General features: G+C 42.6%; 1 protein-coding gene and 1 long non-coding RNA gene across 5 annotated transcripts in view; both read left to right on the top strand.

The window, feature by feature from the left end:
- The first annotated feature begins 1,226 nt into the window (after positions 1–1,226).
- On the top strand, positions 1,227–9,872 carry LOC125978310 (uncharacterized). Its single transcript, XR_007484988.2, has 4 exons — positions 1,227–2,695; positions 5,648–8,089; positions 8,207–8,412; positions 8,487–9,872. It is a non-coding gene; the product is annotated as an uncharacterized lncRNA (long non-coding RNA).
- Positions 9,873–10,174: 302 nt separating this feature from the next.
- Positions 10,175–19,064, top strand: part of LOC125978372 (cGMP-dependent protein kinase 1) — a 51,783-nt gene continuing 42,893 nt past the window's right edge. For 2 of the 4 annotated variants that reach the window (XM_049735693.2, XM_049735694.2), the window contains exon 1: positions 15,298–15,688. Coding sequence is in view for 2 of the 4 variants with exons in the window: in XM_049735691.2 (XP_049591648.1) it covers positions 10,185–10,681 (497 nt within the window). In the remaining 2 variants the exon portion in view is untranslated. Of the gene's footprint in view, positions 10,682–13,712; positions 14,495–15,297; positions 15,689–19,064 lie in introns of those variants that run through there. The other 2 variants (XM_049735691.2, XM_049735692.2) reach the window with 2 other exon arrangements.

Raw genomic sequence — 19,064 nt, 5'->3', positions numbered from 1 at the left:
AGATTAACTGCATCCACTGTAGACAATGGTAAATTACATTTTTCTTCTGTATTTTATGAATTAGATCTCACAACCTTGACTGTTTGCCAGCTAATCACGAGGCACAAAATAAGCGATGGACAAACGAGTCTTCACGGGCCTCATGTACGTATGTTCTTGGAATGTGGAAGAGAAGCCAAGTAAGCACAGGGGAAGAACATGCAAATCACACAGGAAACCCAGATTTGACCCTTGAACCTCAGTCGGCCTTATGTATAAAGTAACCTTTCATAAAACGAAATGTTCAACAGGATTATAAAATCTCCTCCGTCATCATCTTCTGTGGATTATTCCCACAGTGCCCTCTTGAGTGTTTGCTTGTATACAAAGTGGCTGTTTGATTGTCCCTTGATTCCACCAAAACGAAATCCGCTCATGACCTCAGCTCTTGATAAATGGACTTTTTCCCCGAATGGCTGCTGAAAGGAATGGAAAGACGTTTTTTTTTTTTTCCCCCTCTTTTGTGATGTTATTTATGCAGTGCGGCCTCCTTCTTTCCCTTTGCCCCGCTGGAGAATTTGCAGCTCCCTCCCCAAAGAGCCCTGAGTGCTGCACCTCCCACACATTAGTCGTGCACTCTTCCTCTTTCCTCCTCTTCCTTGATTTTTGGAGCTTATTTCTTCACATAATGCTAAGGGACGCTCTCATTTCCCAGCTTGTCTGGTTCTATTATGAAGCCTTGGCAGGTTTAATTTTTTGTGTGTGTGTGTTTGTGGGGGAAGGAGGGGGGGGGGCGCTTTGGCATTCAGAACAGTGTCATTCATTGTAATGTGCACGGTGAAAAGCGCTCAATTAAATTCTTTCTTTGATAGGCTTAAATATCTCATAATAAATGAGACGGTTAGGGATTAAATTTCAATTTCAATGTACACAACACACAACTCAAAGCCAGTTTGATTCACACCAAAATCAGTCAATCAATTGCATATCATTTTCTTATTTTATTTTATTTAAATAGATAAACAAATCTGCAAATAGGTGAACTCAAGCACAATGCACTAGTAAATATAGCTATAAGATCCGTAATATATTTCGCATTCAACAATAACTTTTTTTTTGCCACAGCGCCGTCTGGTGGATTATGTTAAGTACTGCACCTCAACCTCTGAGATGCCAACCCAAATTACGTCCAAGTTCCATGACATGTCTCCTCCGTCTGTCGGCCCCTGTCAGGTATGTTTACAAAGAACATGACACACTTTCTTTTTCACACCCACGAGTTAACACTAATCGAGTATGGCCCTCGCTCCTCGACCCCCACCCCAACTCCTCAAGGATGCCGGGGCCAAGACAAACAGCAGTCTTGATTCATGGCTTCACGAGCAAATTCTATTCTCGACGGCACTGAGCTTTACTACCATACTTAGTCTGTGGAGATAATATTGTTGTTGTACAGCCAATGGACTTGTCTTTTAATGGATGGTCCATGAAAAGAAGACGGGGTGGGTGATTGGGCAATAAAATAGCCATATTGTATACAAACGTACGCAGTCCCCGCATATGCAGGTTCACATTTACATCAACGCTCTTCTTCCATCTGCTTGGATTTATAAGAAGCGATAAAGAGAAAAAGCAGACGGGAAGGCTTTTTTCTGTCATCGCTCAGCGAATTGCTGTTGTAGCGGGCAGAAGCTTATCAAAGATTTTATTTGACTTCAGATGTTAGTTAAAAGCATACCGGTGAGGAGTTATGACCTGCCGAGTGTGGAAAAGAAGCCCTGACAGATGTGTCGGCACTTGGGCCAAATCTGAGGTGGTGCCAATGACATCAAATAATTTTTATTTGATTTTTTGGCTGAATTCTTTCCACACTCACTCACGCTTTTATTAAATGGAGCATGTGTTGTAAAAAAAAAAATCACTTTCCAAGTGATGGGAATATAATAACATACATTTTATTCTGTCTAATAAGATCTAAAATAAACAAAATCAATATATTACTTGCCTCTGTGATATAATGTGTAGAATAATAAAGAAAATTATGACGTATTTCTCTTTATTATCATCAATTCCAACTATTTCTTCCATATTATAATTCTTACATTGACACTCCATGTTATATACGTTTTATGAGTCATAAATGATGTGATAATCTCGTAATAAAATTTCATTTTATATATATTTTTAAATAGATATTATTATTGTATATTATTTATTCTTTTTTCTCACTCACATAATTGTTCACATAGGCGAACCGTAATTGCATTTTGTTTAACTTTAGAAAAATTTGTCATTTGCAGTGCAATCAAATTCTTCAATGTATTATTTTTGTAACGTAAAAAGTAATTGCGTTGTAACGGGGTGATCTGGCACGCACTCCATTCCAAGTGTCTGGAGATGGCCTTGCATCCAATCAAAGTGTCTACCAAAGACGCCGGCGGTAGAATGATGACACTCATGCACCCCCATTATTGCAAAAAAAAAATCTTGTCATCCCCTCACTATATACCCACACTCACTCCCAGGGTATCTCAAGAGGCCATGAAATGAGCACACCAACTTCATTCTTCTCACTTTTCCAATCCTCCCTTGCAGCCTCGCTGACTGACTACTTGCAATGAGAGTTGGGTCCTACTCACTCACCGCCTGTCAATAAGCATCGTAACACTGCGGCTTCTTCTCGGCTGAGTAGAAGATGATGAGTGACACTCATAAGGTGAGGATATATGTGACACTTGTGTTAAGAAAGTCCGCAAAGCTATTGCCCTGTGCATGTGTCATTTCTTACTTCCAGTAAATAAGACTTTATGGTCAGGGGACACTTCAGAGTTCATCTATGTAATCATATAGCGAGTGTAGGCGGGCCACCAAGCGTGCATAACGACACCTCCGAGCATCACATGATATTCCTCCAAGGAGACACATCATCTAAAAAAAAATCGACTCCAAACTAGAGAATCATTCCTCCTATTCTACAATGATGGCTTGTTGTCGGGGAGGGTCAGAGTGTTCTCGTAATGGAGTCTCGCACGGTTGATTTAGTGCGCCACGAGCTAAATGCGGAGCGATCACGCCGCCGGCACGGAACACTCGCTGGACTGTTTCCCAGCAGCCCTGCTGGACTTTGCTTCCAAATCTCTTCAGGTGCTCCCAGAGGCTGATTCACGCACCAGTTGGTGTGGCCGGTATATATCCAGAAAGCACGGCGGTATACATTTGGTAAACTGCTGTGGATTGCGCAACAATAAACAACATGGCGGATTTATTGTGGATGTAATATTAAAGTCTCTCACGCTCCATCATAAAGATTTGTGATATTACATTCGTGAGCTCTTGCCCTCCGGAGTACAGTCTTATTCCCGCCGAGCTACTCCGGCGGATTAGAAGGCAAGAACGCATCGTTGGCTACCAGGCAACTGCATCCCGTTATAATATAGCGGCGGCGTGGATGCAAAACAGGGAACCGACGATGATACGCAATATCGGCCGGGTTCGTCTTTGTCATGCAAATGTAGAAAATTGCATTTGCGTGTCCCGAGCTCCTTGGCTGAAGGACGCTTTTCTTGAATGAAGCATCAAAGCCGAAGTGGCACTTGAAGGACAGGAATGAATCGATGGGAGGACAAAACTCTTAGACTCAATGGTGAGAAACACAAATAAGAGCAACAATGGTGGCGTGAATGTAAGGATGAGTAATGTTGTGTGGTCTTTTTTTTAAGGCCCGACTGATGGGGATTATTTTTAGACCCATGACGTTGTTTGGCAGAATAATATTCCGATTAATTATTAAAAAAAATGCAATATGAGATTGGGTAACAAAAATGTTTCTTTGCTAATGTGGTTTGAGTTACTTGGGCTGACTATTCAGATTGACATGGTAATTTAGCGGCTGAACCCGATTGGACCTTAACTCAACAAATATTAGACTTTAGGTTTCTAAATGTAGGTCAGTGCTTCTGCCAGGATAGACCCCGATGGCCCAATACTGACAGGTTCAGACTTGACAGCTGAAGTGAGACACAAAAGAACCCCCCCACCCCACACACACACACACACGGTTATGACAGACGTCAATCAAATATGGCAGCCTGTGTCTTTTCAAAGTGACAAAACACTCATTTGGAGTTGTCAGCCATTCATTTTAACATGAAACTCTCATTTCTCACTCTTTTAAAACCCAAACTATGATACGTACATGAATTTACTTGTGATTGATTAATCCCAGCTATGAGGGTGTGCACACTTGTGCAACTCCATTATTTCAGTCGTTTATTTCCACTTTCCCTCTTTCAATAATGCTGTGTAGGTTATAGGACCTATCAATAGTTATATTAGAATTAAAATTGGGGTGTGTGTGGACTATTCATGCATTTTCCCTGTAAACATGATTTATATCTTTATTTTTATTTGTGTCCATTACCAGTAAGCCTTAAAACTGCCAATGTTATCTGACCTGTGTTGTCTGATGTACTCAAGCTCAGAACGCGTGTGACGTGTTCTGGTTTTATCTGTCCAGTAGTAAAGTTTTCTTCCAGGGCGCTTTTACTAGCCCGTTCGGCCGGGAGTGACGGGAACTGGTTTCACAGGGGGGAGGGGTTATGGTGTTTCCCGTGCGTCATGGTGGTCTGCGCCTTTTGACATGCTACAGGTGGCGTCCTGTTGAACGTCCAGCCCGGGCTGGAATGCGACCAGAGCGCTGCTAATTTTAGTAAAGATAACCCAAAAAATGTTCGGTCATTTTTTGGCAGCAAATATTTTTTATAACGAGAGGGGTTGGCTTAATGACAGCAGGCCGGGGCTTTCTAGTCGGAACCCCGGGGTTGGGCCCGCCGATTTATAGCCGTCCCTCTCGCCGCGTGTCTATCTTTAGCCGCGGCGGCTTTTTATGTGGCGCTTGAAGCCGAGGCCCGTGCTGTGCCACTGTTATCAGAGCCGGCTGCTGACAGTCGGGCCTTCCACTCCACTCTGCCGGCTCATTGCGTGCTCACCTGCTGAGATAGGTATGCGCCAAAGGAATTCAGGGCTGGCTCATTTTTTTATTTTTATGCCAGCAGCAGCTGGAGCGCCAGATAATTCAAACAATGCAGTTAAGCTCATGATGCAATCATTAGATGACTCGGCATTAAAAGCTGTTTAAGGTCTTACCGACTAGTTGGGTGGCAGTGAAAGGTTTCTAGAGCATACAAACACATTTGATAAATATATTAAATGTAGCAACCCCCGCAAAAAATATATTTATCATCTCACAAGTCATGCTCTAAGGCTGAGAATGAAAAAAAAAAAATTCGAGTGATATTGAGATCACGATTAATGAACACGATAATTCATTTCAAAACTATTTATTCATCTACACAAACTTTAAATAATGTGTCAATTTTGTTTAATTGAAATTAACTTTATAAAGGTGGATTCCCCCCCCCCCCCCCCCCATCCATTTATAGATAATGTATTTGGAATTTTTTTTCCAGTCCATTATGAATTCCAAATTTCACTCACATATCAATGAGAGCTTCCCATGTGTTGGCTCAAAATTCAAATTCTTTCCACAATTTTTCTGCATCGAATCAACCGGAATGTTCTTTATTGTTCTCATTTGTCGTCGACCGCTAATTCCAGCGGCCTTGGCTCTTTTGTTTACCTTTTGCATACTTTCCCCTTCTCATAACAGTCACCCCCAAGCTGAATGGTGTCTTGTAAAAGCTGAACCGCCACTTCTTGGAAGGCGTCGGAGGACTTACCCGGTGTACCCCACATTTCCTGCCACGAAAGACATTCTCGTATATGGCCTCCATATGGTACGCTTTACGTCGGCACGGGGACGGCCGTGGAGGCAAACATGCCCTCGGTGGCCCGACTGCCCGCCTGCTTCCTGTCTGGGCGCTCAGGTGTGTTTACGTGGTGTTAGCGTGACGTGCGGACAGAACTTGACATGTTTTTGCAACGGATGTCAGTCGAAGGCACTTTCACTCTCACATATAGGTTAAGATCAGCGTGGCATGCGTCATACGTTTGAGAGCGAGGCGGAGGTGGCGAGAACATTCGTAGAGGCCCAAAGGCTGCAGACAGGCTGCTCCAAATGAAGCGGTAAAAATCCAATTTTACTTTTGCACCTACTGTACAAACGTCTGTTCGCTCATTGAGTGCCAAAATTGAAGTTTGACGTCTAAAGTCGTCAATGGTAGTGAATGAGATGCCTATCTACAAAGCTGCGACACAGATGTGTGTACGCAATCAGTAAAAGGGCATCTGATGTCCATTTTGGCTCCTCACAAAGTGACCAACATGGGACTCAATGTGGTTCAACACAAGGCCAACTAAAAAAAACAAACAAAAAATGCGTCATCAGAAAATTCTTGTAAAATGAGATCACTCAACTGTTTTTTGAAAAACAACTATCGGGATTCATCTGTCTTCGTTTTCGCACGCAGAGCCAGACGATACGGATTTTTTTGTTGTTGTTTTGAAGGGTTTTGTGGTTTTGGCAGATGGCTTTTTTTATGGCTGCCTTTGCTTGCCGTTTAAAACTTTAAAAACTCGAGCAGGGTCGTCGGGGTGTCAAACATTACGAAGCGAAGAAAGTTGGCCCGCTTTCTCGCACGCTGTCTGAGATGAATGTCAATATCAGATGTTCACACCCACTTGTCCTCAGACTTCTTGATCTCGTCAAAACAGGTTTCGAAACCAACAGATGCTTTGGGCCGATGTAATACCAAAAAACAATTATTATCCAGAGAAAAAAAAACAAAATGTCCGCCACATCTATGCAGGAAGGAAGTATCAAAACTAAGTCCATTTCCCGCGCTAGGCGTCAATCCGTCTCCGGTGCCACGCTGACGATCAATCAGCAGGCCGGGCGATGTGATATTACGTTACGACGTGAGACTCGTGTCGAATTCCCCGAACTCTTAAGATCTGAAGAGAAAGGAAGAAAAAGTTCCCAACGGCTCCCTACAGATGTCTCCCATGTTTCAGTCTCACCTCTCCTGGGATGGCAGGTCCAGACAGGCAACCAGCTGGTGCGGTCTCAGCGGGACCAGCTGGGGACAGTAAAAAAGATGCATCATATGTATCGGAACACATGGACGTGGAAAATAACAAAGTTGGGAAAAACTGAGATTTTGCTTAGGTATTTTCTAGGTCAGGGTTTTTCAACTGGTTTTGTCCAAGAGTCCACTTTGGCACAATAATATTATGTCTATTTTGGGAATCTCAGCTACATTTGACATAATTTGGAAATGATTCACAAAATTAGCTGGAAAATAAATCAAGTTTAGATAATGAATCGGTTTTATTTTTAAAAATGTTACAATTATTTTCCATTTCCAATTTCGTGGACCACCTGCAATACCGCCACGGACCACTAGAAGGCCGCGGACCATTGGTTGACAATCCTTGTTCTAGGTCACAATAAGGGAAGTTTTTAGGTTTTTTTTTTTAGCTTCACTCTACTTCCGGCCCAGAACTTAGCAGAACCTCCTCCACGTTTCACAGTAGGGACAGTGTTCTTGGTATGCTTCATTGTTTTTTTTTTTTTTTTTTTTTTTGGGCGTCTGTGAACATTGAGTCGATTTGCCATGCCAAGAGTTAATTTTTTCTCGTATCGCATTCTCCCAGAGGTTTTGTAGCTTGTGCACAAACAAGACAAAAAAAAATTGAAACATTTTTGGCAAAACACAATTGTCTTCATTTGTGAATAAATGAAGGAGCAGTGAGTAAAATCATCTATATTATGATTACAAATATAGACAGTAAAAGTAATTGTCAAAATACATAAAGTTTCACATAAATTACGGATAACTGAAAAATCGACGTTACGACATATTTGTACTTTATTACTTCCCGCCGCTGCAGCAGAGTCACTCACAAGTGTTGCCTCAACAGGTCCAATCCCTGGTGGGGGCCAGTTACTCCGGTTTCACCTCCAAAAAATAGAAAAAGTCTGTTAGAGTCATTTCATTGACCAAAGTCCTCGCCCACTGCTCCTCGGAGATGCATTAAACGCAAGAAGGGCTCATTTCACGATGCGTACGGGGTCTTCGGTTTACAAGGGTCCCCCTTATAGGACGTTTTCAGGTTCCAAACGGTGTGCATTGGAGAATATGAAGACGAGGTAAATTCAAGTAACATTGATGTCTTTTTATTGACTCAACAATCAGCAGTGTTTTTCATGAACGCTTCTGATATTCCCATGACTCCCCCCGGCCCCTCCCACTTTGCATCTTTACAGGAAAACGATGACTTCATGTCTGCCCTCTGGCCTTCCGTAAGACGATCCCGCTCGCCTCCGGGCGCGACCTCTGCGCCACCCGCGTGGGCAGCCAGAGCGAATGAGGTCAACTCCCTTTCTTATGTTTGCGACGTGACCCGAGTCCCGCTCAAACCGGCGGGGTGACATTTCTCGAGCTCGCATGCAAATTGACTCACGTCGATACGGTCAGTGACAACGCGTCAAAGAACATCTCGTCTTTTTGTCCCCAAGCATTAATGGATGGTCATTTCTTGAATAGGATGGTGCCTTCTCCAATCCCCCCCCCCCCTCCCTCCCTGTGATGGATACACTCAGGGGTCAAGCAAACTGACTCATAGTTTACCACCCTCATTAGGAGCACTGCCACATGCATAATTCATTGATTACTTATTAGTTTTTTTTTCCGCTGCTCTGACTCGTCACCTGGAGACGCGTAAGACTTGGACTACGTGATAACTATCTCGGCTATATTTGTGATGCTCGGAATATGAACGCTGCGTATTGATAGACTTGGCTTGTTAATGTTGGAAAGTTGCCAAACAAGAACGGTTTGATGTATTACTTGGAACGATCCAAATAGAAGAGGAGGGGTGCAGATAACGACACACAAAAAATTTGGACACTCAACAATTTGCTTCAACAGTCTTGCAGAGGCCTAAACAAAAGATAAGGGGTGTGTGTGTGTGTGTGTGTGTGTGTGTGTGTTGGGGCAAGTGGCGAAAGATGATGAATTACAGCAGCTAACAGGAAAATGTGCATTCTATTTTTAGATCCATATTTTTAAACCTGAATCTTAATGAATACCCTCCCCTCCATTTCCACACACTGCACCATCAACCCTCAACAGATTTAGACAGTGTGTGTGTGTGTGGGGGGGGGGGGGGGGGGGGGAGTCGCCTAGTCGCCTAGAAATGACTCTTTCCGGAGATTAATCAACGCCAGTGAGACTTGGTTGGTAGCGAACTGTACACGCTGATGCGGGCGATGCTTGGCAAAGAGTATAATTACCACTTATGCTAATCAAGCAGATAAAACTGCACAAATCTGTTGGCTGTGAATCTCATGCTCTCATCCGTGCATTGACATTATGACACCACATGGTTGCTTATGTCAGGTGGATGTGTACAATAAAATTATCACGGTGCTGTTTTCGCCATTTAGCTAAATTGGATTTTTTTTTTTTTTTTTTAGTGTGTGTATTATTTCAGTTGTTGCTCTATTTTTTTTTTTTGTCTGTCTGGACAATGTATTTATTTGATACATTACATTACATCATATATGTTTTGTGTATGTATATGTATCTATATTAGGGGTGTGTAATAAAATTTAATGTATAGAATAGAATAGAATAGATCTTTATTGTCATTGTCTCACTTGTACAACGAAATTTAAAAGTGCCAGCTGATCAGTGCATAAAATAAAAAAATAGAATAAATAGAATAAAAAGATTTTAAAAAGTACATTGTAAACATGTAAATATATTTAATGATTCAAAACGTTTTGTTACGTATATATAAGAATACAAATTGACATTTAAACAATGCAAAACTTTGCATTTTTTTATTTTTTGCATTTATTTTTCTATAGAAAATTCAGGCGTAGGAAATACGTTTTATTTGGATTTTTTTTTTTTTTTCTATTTCAGTCATGATTAGAGTGCTCAGTGCAGTGGCACCTGGTACATTTCATGTTTTGAACTAGTGGAACCGTGTTTAGAATATCAAACACTTCTAACCGTGCAAAGAAAGCAAAAACGACGCATAAATGCACACCATTGAAGTGCAACACGTTATCTGCGCGTGCGTGTGCTGTTTAAAGAAGCGCAAATATTTGTTTACGGTTTTTTTTTTTTTTTTTTTTTTGCACGGGCGAATGAGGAAGAGGAGGGAGGGAGGGAGGAGAGTGGACGAGTGCGTGGCCGCGAGTCCACGAAGAACTGCTGTCATTGGTTTTCTCAATGAGACATCAGCGCCCTCCCTCTCCAAGAAAAGAAGAGAAGGCGAGAGAAGAGAGGCTTCGGCGGGCTAACATCGCTCCATCCGACTGCTTAACGCCACGCTTTGCTCGGCTCATCCCAACAAGTGGAGGTGAGCCGGGGGTGGGGGCGAGGAACCGGGGACGTTCTTTTTCCCTTCCCTGGGAGTCGACTTTTTATTATACTGTAGGGGTGGGGGGGAAACTTGGAACCACCGCCAGCATGAGCGACCTGGACGAGGACTTTGCCAAGATCCTTCTGCTCAAGGAGGAGAGGATCCGCGAGCTGGAGAGACGTCTGCTGGACCGCGAGGACGAGGTGCAAGAGCTCAAGAGGAAGCTGCACAAGTGCCAGTCGGTGCTGCCCAGCGCGCAACTTCTGGGCCCGAGGACCCGGCGCGCGCAGGGCATCTCGGCCGAGCCCCAGACCCACCAGGACGTATCCAGGCACACCTTCCGCAAATACGCCAAAACCGACTGGTAAGCATTCCTTTAACTTTTTCATGAATGGGGTGAATGGGTTGGTGAGGCGATGACGCAGCCCCTGTAAAAGCTCTCCTAATTGATCAGATCCATCACGCGCGGTCCCCTGGGGGGCGTCCGGAGGAAGTGTGATGCATTATTGGCTTTTAGTAGCCGAAGTGCATGTCTGAGGATATTTAATACTCCATTAGAAGACGACACGGTGCACCGTGACCGGACCATAAGCTTCCTTCCTGCCGCTTGAGCATTTATTCCATCTTCCTCATATCCATCTACTAATACGAACTACGAGAAGAAATGTGTCATACTAGTGATATATTTTAACTTTTAATGCCACTTTTGACCTCCCATTATAACAGCTATATATATTTATGTGATATCCTTCCAATTTTAAATCCATGTACTAGTACACACTTTGTCGTGACTAGTAAGACACTAGTAGAGTAACTCTTACTAGTACCTTATTTCATCTCGTCGTCCCACTTTTGGTCTTCACTAATACTTCTTTGAAAAGTTTATCAATATCTTTGATCCAGCTAGTACATGTTCTTTCTTCTCCGCTTCCGAGAGGAATGATTTTTTTTTTTTCCTAACAGTACCAGTGTCACTTTTTGGCCTACTAGTATGATTATGAAGGTCCGAGCATTAAGGTGGTTCACTAGTAAGACAATTCTGAATTGTAGTGAGAATATAGAGAGTACACGAATCTTAAACTGGACATGAAGGATATGGCATAAGTGCTCAGACAGCATTCCATACTGGCCAGACCCCCCGCCCTCCTTTCATGTCACCTTACGGCTTGTTTGCCCCCCCATGGGTGACTTGACTTGTCACTTATCAGCTACTAAGCATTAGAAATGGGCTTTAAATAGACCAAGTGCAGGATTTGCAGCTCATTAAATGTTCGGACAAATGTTTAGGTACACCCCCCCAATCCAATCCAGTGTGACATTGTGAATTCCAACTGCCGTTTTAGAATTTAGTTTTTAAAATCAGTTTATTAATAAAAAAAAATTGATAAAAGTACGTTTTAAAAATTGCCCATTTTAGGGGGGGGGCATTAAAAGAAGTTAAAATGTAAAAATATACAAAACACCCAAATCATTTGAGGAAAGTTAGTGAAGTCTTTTTTGTATAATTATGCACACAAACAAACATTAACATAAAGAGAATCGTCTAAAACCACATCAGCTTGAGAAAGTCCGCTAGCTTAATGCTAACGCAAAGTGCAAAAAGCCATAGACGGGATAATAAAATTAGCATATTCTTTATCATCTGCATAGAATGACTGCGCTTAGTTGCTACGTCTTTCTTTCGTCATTAAATCTATGTCTCTGTATGTCTCTACTGCTTTCGTCATTAAATCTATGTCTCTGTATGTCTCTACTGCCCCCGGTGGTCAAGGCACAAGGTAGGAGGAGCACAATGCCCATTGAATTAAACTAATTACATTACAATTATTTGGTTGGCTGCAGATTACGCCCATATATTCAATGAACACCTCAATGAAAAATTCGTTATCTTTATCAAGGCAGGTGTCCCTAATATTGCGACTGAGCAAAAGCCGGCCTGCTAAACTGCCAGACAGTAAGGCTCCAACATGTCAGATGAATGAATTTCAATCGAGACAAAAGGACGCGCAGGGCAGCTCCTCATTTGCAAACTTTAATTGACGCTTGGACTGCGAGCAGCAGCAAGAAGAAAAAAAAAAAAACTCCCTGAAGGCTTGTGCAAAAATAAGAACATGCTGCTTCCAAACCAGGAGCAAATGTTTTTGCGAGGCTCAAAAACATCATGACGTGTAATCCTATGTCCATATGCCGTGAAGCAGAAACAAGCACCGATGACGTAACATGTTTTCTCACTGCCGGCACCTGTGTCATATACATGTCTGACATTATGCGACCCACCCTCATTCAAAAGCCCCCCCCGAGCCACGCTTCCCTGATTTCAGCCTCGGAGCGGCCCGTGGCACCAGCCGTCATCGGATTACTGCGCGGTGGAGCGACGGATCCTGTTTCTATTGATCTGCATAGGAAAAGGGCTGAGCTTGGATGGTTAGGGAGGTGAAATTGAAAGCCCAGAGGTGCTTTGAAGGACAGTGAGTGGGCTTTTTTCATCATGGCCCGGATGTGTGTGTGTGTGTGCAGAGGGTAGTGGGGGTCACAGTTTGAGTCCATGGGCACCTGCTGACTTCAACTTGGTTTAATCGTTTTCTTGCAATGTCGAGCTCTATTTCAAAGTAACTAGTGTTGTGGTTCATGTCGTCATCATAATGTGGTTGTGTGTGTTTAAATGGTTTCTAAGGAGAGAAAGTTTCCACACTTGTGTTGCAAATGAATTCATACTCAAGGAAAATTGTGCATTCCAGTTGCTCTTGTGCAAATGAGGTCTTTTTTTCTTTTTCTTCTCATTTTCGCTCGGATCAAATCCCTCCCGCTTTTTTGCATCTTTTGTGTTTGCTCACACAACCTACTTCCCAAATTGTCCTCCTAAGCCATCACGTGGTGTTTGCGTGCTATCTCCTTTTGTTGACGCTGGGCTGAGCCTCCACTTTTTTTTTTTTTTTAAATCCTTTAATCCAACACTAGAGGGCAGCTGTGCTCTTCTTTTAGCCCCGTCTTAATAGATCACCTTGTTTTCGGACACGTTTCGCCCCGCTTTTTCTTTTAGCAGCCAAAACAAACCAACAGTTTATCCTCCTGGCTGGCATCTTGTCTCCCATTCCCGCCTGTGTAATTGCATTTTTTTTATTTTAAAGCCCTCCAAGTCTCCATCTCGTCTGATTGGCCTTGACAGTTTATTCCTTTCCTAAATTTGCACAGGAGATGACTTTGGAGATGCGCACATGAGGCTCAAGATGAGACCAGGGCATGTTTTTCTGCTGCCTCTGAGCGTTGTTGTTGTTTTGAATTGAACATTAATTGGGCCTATACATTGGGACTGTTTAAAAAAAAAAAAAAAAAAACTTTCAAGTAAAAATAAAACATTTTCGACATGTGCTTTGGGGATTTTGACCTTTTTTGCTACGATTACTTGACCAGTCAAAATAATTAAATTTCAGGCTTCTGCTTGAAAACACAAATGGAGCTCTGACGTTGACATTGAAATCATCACTGTCTTAATCTGCACTTATTCACAAAGACAAGCCAGTGCTGCACCGCCTCTCAGGTTCCTGTAGGCGCCCTTCTCTTCATGCGGCTTTCATGTGGTCTGCCTGACGTGCGCCGAGGCGGAGGAGGAGGGCGAGAAAGCGAGGGAGAGAGAGAGACAGCGAGAGAAAGAGACGGAGCAAACTTTGCGCGGTTGGGACCAAGCCCAGCATGACAGCCACGGGAATCAGCGCGCCGAGCACCGCGTAAACGGACTTGGAGGGGTGTTAAAAAAAAAAAGATAAAAGAGGGACAAGAGGCGCAAGCTGTTGATGCCGGATAAAGTTTGCGCGCGGCGTGGCAGAGCAGAGGAGCGAGGACACCCACGCGAGTGGAAACTTGACGCAGACATGGGCACGCTGCGCGATCTGCAGTACGCGCTCCAGGAGAAGATCGAGGAGCTGCGCCAGCGCGACGCACTCATCGACGAGCTGGAGCTGGAGCTCGACCAGAAGGACGAGCTGATCCAAAGGCTGCAGAACGAACTGGATAAGTACCGCTCGGTCATTAAACCTGCCACGCAGCAGGTCCACAAGCAAAGCGAGCTGCACTCGGAGCAACAACGCACCAAGAGGCAGGCCATCTCGGCCGAGCCCACCGCCTTCGACATCCACGATCTCAGCCACGTCACGCTGCCTTTCTACCCCAAAAGCCCACAGTAGGTGCCCTCCCACGCCCACCCTCGCTCCACACCACCCCGCTACCTGTTGTCTGACTTTGCGCTCCGACGTGCTTGGTGCGTCGCGGTGCGTAATGCTGCGGAAGGCGCAGCAGGTGGAGCACCTGTAGGACAAGCATGGTGTTCAAAAATCTTTGATTCCAAAGATTTTAATTTAGAGCAATCGTGTTACCTAGCAATTTTATTCCACCTCACTTCTTACCTCACTATAATACTCTTATTCGTTTTAGGCTGTCATAAAGTAATTAAGGCACATTTCATTGTTGGATGATTGCTTCGTTTGAATAGTTGATGGCTTGCTGAATTAGTTCATTGAGTGCGGTGGTTGTGATGGAATGTCTCCATCCATATCTTTTTTTTTATATTCCGCTCATATTATTCAGGTGTAAAAAGCACTTAAGGCGAAAGGTTGCCAGTCAATCCAAGGCACATTGAGAAAGACTGACAGCCACTCTCACATTATCAGTGTCACCGAGGGGGAAGTAAACACGTGATTCCTGCTGCAAAGTCAGATAAAAGTACTGAAGAAAATTAATATTTGTAAGTACTGAAAAGGTTGGCAAATAAAAACATCATGTGCTAAAAAAAAGAAAAAAAAGAGCCCATATATGTTGGTTTTTCCTAAAAAAAAGAAAAATGGATGTCGCACTTTTTAAAAAAAAACAAAGCGCACTTGTTGCATTTTCCTAGAAAGAAGAGAAGCTTTGGCTCTAATACTTTGATAAAAAGAGGATAAACCAGAAATGTGGTCTTTTCTGAAAAAAGACAAACCACGGATGTTTTTCTTTCTTAGAAAATTGACAAAAACATGTGTTGCACTTTCCTAAAAAAGATGAATTTGAATTTCTTTTTATTTGTCAGTCTCCATCTTGAATGACGTCAGCGTAAGAACTCGGTCAGACAGGCAAGTTCAAGGGTCATCAAGACAAAATCGAAGCAAGGATCTGTCGATGACAGGTCACATCATTGACCACTCTTTTATGCCCAACACGTCTATTTTGCTAGCACCGGAAGGTTAAAGTTGAAAAAGGTTTTTACGGGAAGTGGACAAAGGCGGTCTGATTCAGCGCGGGAGAATTTTCCACACGTTTTTTGGGAATGGGCTCAAGAGTGCCAAAGTGAGTGCGTTTAAACAAACTGCCAAAACGTTGACGAAGAGTCCTCCCGGCCCACGTGAGTGTTTACGTTAAGATTTGACTAGCTATCCTCCTTTAAGACTCCTTCTTTTATGCTAACTTAAAAGATTTGAGTTGTATTTGTGTTGATATATTAGTTGGTTGATTAGCTGCATGCTAGCTTGCTAATAATTGCTTGTTAGCAATTGATGGTTTAGCTAGCTGTGTTGCTTGCTGGTCCAAGTGTTGATTTACTTAGTTAAAATGGTCTCAAGGCTTTCTATTTAAAGAAGCGTATTAAAACAGGAAGTCTATGTGTTTATTTTTTATTTCTTTTCAATAGACAGCACCGGAGAGCTGACGCAACCACTCTTCGCTCTTAACCCAGCTAGCGCATTGATAGCACGACGGTCGCTAAGAGACAGAATCAGAATCCTTACAGGATTTTGAAAATATATAAATAGATGTATTTTGCAAGTGATTACAAATGTAAAATAGATCTGCCAGGCTCGCTAAAATGGAAAGGTATTATCTCTTGTCAGTCAGGTATTTTTATTGATTGATTGATTCATTCATTCATTCATTCGTTCATTCGTTCTTTACTGCAGCTCACAGGGGGGAAAAACAAATTACAAAGCATCTGACAGACACTTCAGCACAAAGATGAGAAGAGCATATAAACACTAGAAGACACACCAGGCAAAAAAAAAAAAAAAATATATATATATATAAATATATATATATATATATAATAGCAAAGTTAGCTCTGAGAACGTCATTAAAAGTGAAGTTGCTTATTGTGTGGAGCAGCTAAAAGGTCACCACCGAGTCTGCGTTGGAACCGGTTCCCCCTTTCGTTTATCTTTATGCGCTTCATCTGGCTTTAAACTTTCATAAATAAATGCAAGAGTCTGGACGCGAGCTTGGGATGTGAGATAAGAACAACTCACTCGCATGAAAATTTCATTACAATAATCATTTGTGCACTAAACCTTTTATCGTGTGTGCCTTTACCATTAAGACTCGCTCACTGGGGCTTTTAATGGCGTCCTGATGGCATATTTCTCATCATCATCATCATAGCACAGATAAATGATTTTTCATCTCTACTTAATTCTAACTTGTTTTGAGGAGAAAATCTGCACTCTGGGCTCTTTGCAAAAGTCGATATTGAGGAGCTTCTCTTGGTAGCTAGCTCTTAAAGGCGAGGAACCATATTTGGTAACTTTAGTGGAAAATGATCGTAGAAGGCATTTTTTTTTAATTTAAGACCAAATATATAGCGATTAAAAATAAAAAAATTCAACTTTTTGGCATTTTCTGCTTCAATTTAATGGACATTGTGCTGCTCTTTCAGATGTGTGAGCCTTGGCCATAGTAAAAGCAGACATAGCTGCAGATGGACAGCTTGGAGGGTTTTGCATAAATATGCTTTTAGTCCCAAAGTGGTATTCAATTTATCTCGACCCATGTTTTTTCTCTCCCGAGTGTTATTTTCATAAAAACCATAGCCATTGTTGACGTCCTTTGATAATTCCTGTTGCATTTGGCTAAGTGTTCCTGTTTTCCTTTCATTTGGTTCACACCCACTCCATCTTTGTTACAAGAGAGATCTCCAAAATGCAAACGTCCTCTCCCTTAGAGTGGCGCTTTCTTCTTCGGAGCCACCCCCACTTTTAATAAAATAGCATAGTTTGCCCTTTTAAGGAAAGCCCCACTTGCTCGGCCCTAAACATTGCCATGCAGTTTGATATATTGCCCTCATGAAAAAGAGGGAAGGCTTTTTTTTTTTATTGCCGTCTGCTCAGTGTCGCCCCAAGAGGCAAAACATATAAATAAGAAGAGGTGACAAACCTCTAGAGTCTGACAAGGGTAATGAGGCACATTTGCAAAAAATAATAGATTTCCAGTGTTTTGCCACTTGGTCTTTCCCATTTCGCCTCACATGTTCCCTTTAATAAGCTCGTCAGCGTCAAATCCTTTCAACGAGTCCCCGTGCCCCGCTGAGAGAAAAAAAAGGACACTGTAAAATAAAAATAGAAACGACACCCGCATCTGCGCAAATCTCTGAGCTTCGGTATCACTCTCAGGAGTCTTAAACGCCTACCGCAAAGGTATTAGTGAGCATTTAGTGAGTGGGTGGGTGAAGGTGCCAAAAGCTTTGCAGGTGACAATGTGCCAAACATAATAGATTGATACATCTCGCCTCCGTGTCCCTCGCAAACATGATGCGGCGAGAATGCACTTGAGATAAGCTCAAGTGAAATGAAATGAGATTACATGAGATGGAACAGAGTTAGAGCCAGTGAGACAGAGAATGAGACAAGATCATCTAACAAAGGGTGAAATGAAATCAGATAAGATACGGGCAGAAGATACTCAACCAGGTGAGTTGCGGAAAGACTAAAAAGGTCAGATGAAATCAAAGATAACTTTTGTAACACTGGAAGATCCGAGCCCTGAAAGTTTCGTCAATAACACGAACTATGTCGGAGTTCCTGAGCTTCAATTAGGTCACTTTGCCGCCATCTTGTGGCATTTTGGTGCCAAGAAATGATAATGGAGTGAGTTGAGGAGCTGTATTTAGACAAAAGTAGTGCTTTGGGCTCCTTCTAATTAATTTTGATACCATCTTTTCCCAGACCGATACCAGTATGAGTACACGACTCTTTAATAGTCGACGATACTGATACCAAGTACCGATACCACTAGATTTCCCCGCAAATAAAACAATGGCAGATAATTTATGATTGAGCATATTCATTTGGCAGATTGATACCAAGAAATGATATTGAGCAGCTTCATTTAAACCAACATTTGTATTCCACATTTATTTGCTAAAGTTTAAATCAAGGCAACTTGTTTACAAGTTCTAATACTTTCTCAGGGCTTTTTGAAATTGGTATTGTGAAAAGGTTTATGACAGAGCGCTACAGGCATTTTATTTATTTTCTTTTTTTTCGGGCCAAGAAAAACACATCTATTTCGGCTGTTGTATTTAGGCGCCTCGGGTGATCCGTCCGTGTCCACAATGCTCAGAGAAATTCGCAGCTCCAAAGGCCAATGAGCACAAAGCAAGTCGGAGGCAGGTCATGAATAAATGTATAAAACGGGTGCTTCTTCTCAGAGGCGGACTACTATTTTTTATTTATTTTTTGTCGTCGAATGAACCTCGATGCATATCATTAACCCGGTGGGTCCTGCAGAAACAAATCCGACACGCTCTGTGGAATGAGCGCCTGTGATGACTATTCAGGATGTGGTCAAACTTCTTCTCTTGTTGTTTGGCAAAGATCAAGAGGCTCACGCGTCGCGCTCAAATGAGTCGACGGCATCGAGCGATCGCATTGTGCGCCCAGCTGTATCTTGACGACGCCGCATTCGACTTAAGTGGAATTAATTGTGACGCGCTTGCAGCATGCTCTCGTTTCTTA

The sequence above is a fragment of the Syngnathus scovelli genome, chromosome 12 (assembly GCF_024217435.2).
Source record: "Syngnathus scovelli strain Florida chromosome 12, RoL_Ssco_1.2, whole genome shotgun sequence".
NCBI classification, from domain to species: Eukaryota; Metazoa; Chordata; class Actinopteri; order Syngnathiformes; family Syngnathidae; genus Syngnathus; species Syngnathus scovelli.
This window is presented reverse-complemented; position numbering and strand designations above follow the sequence as displayed.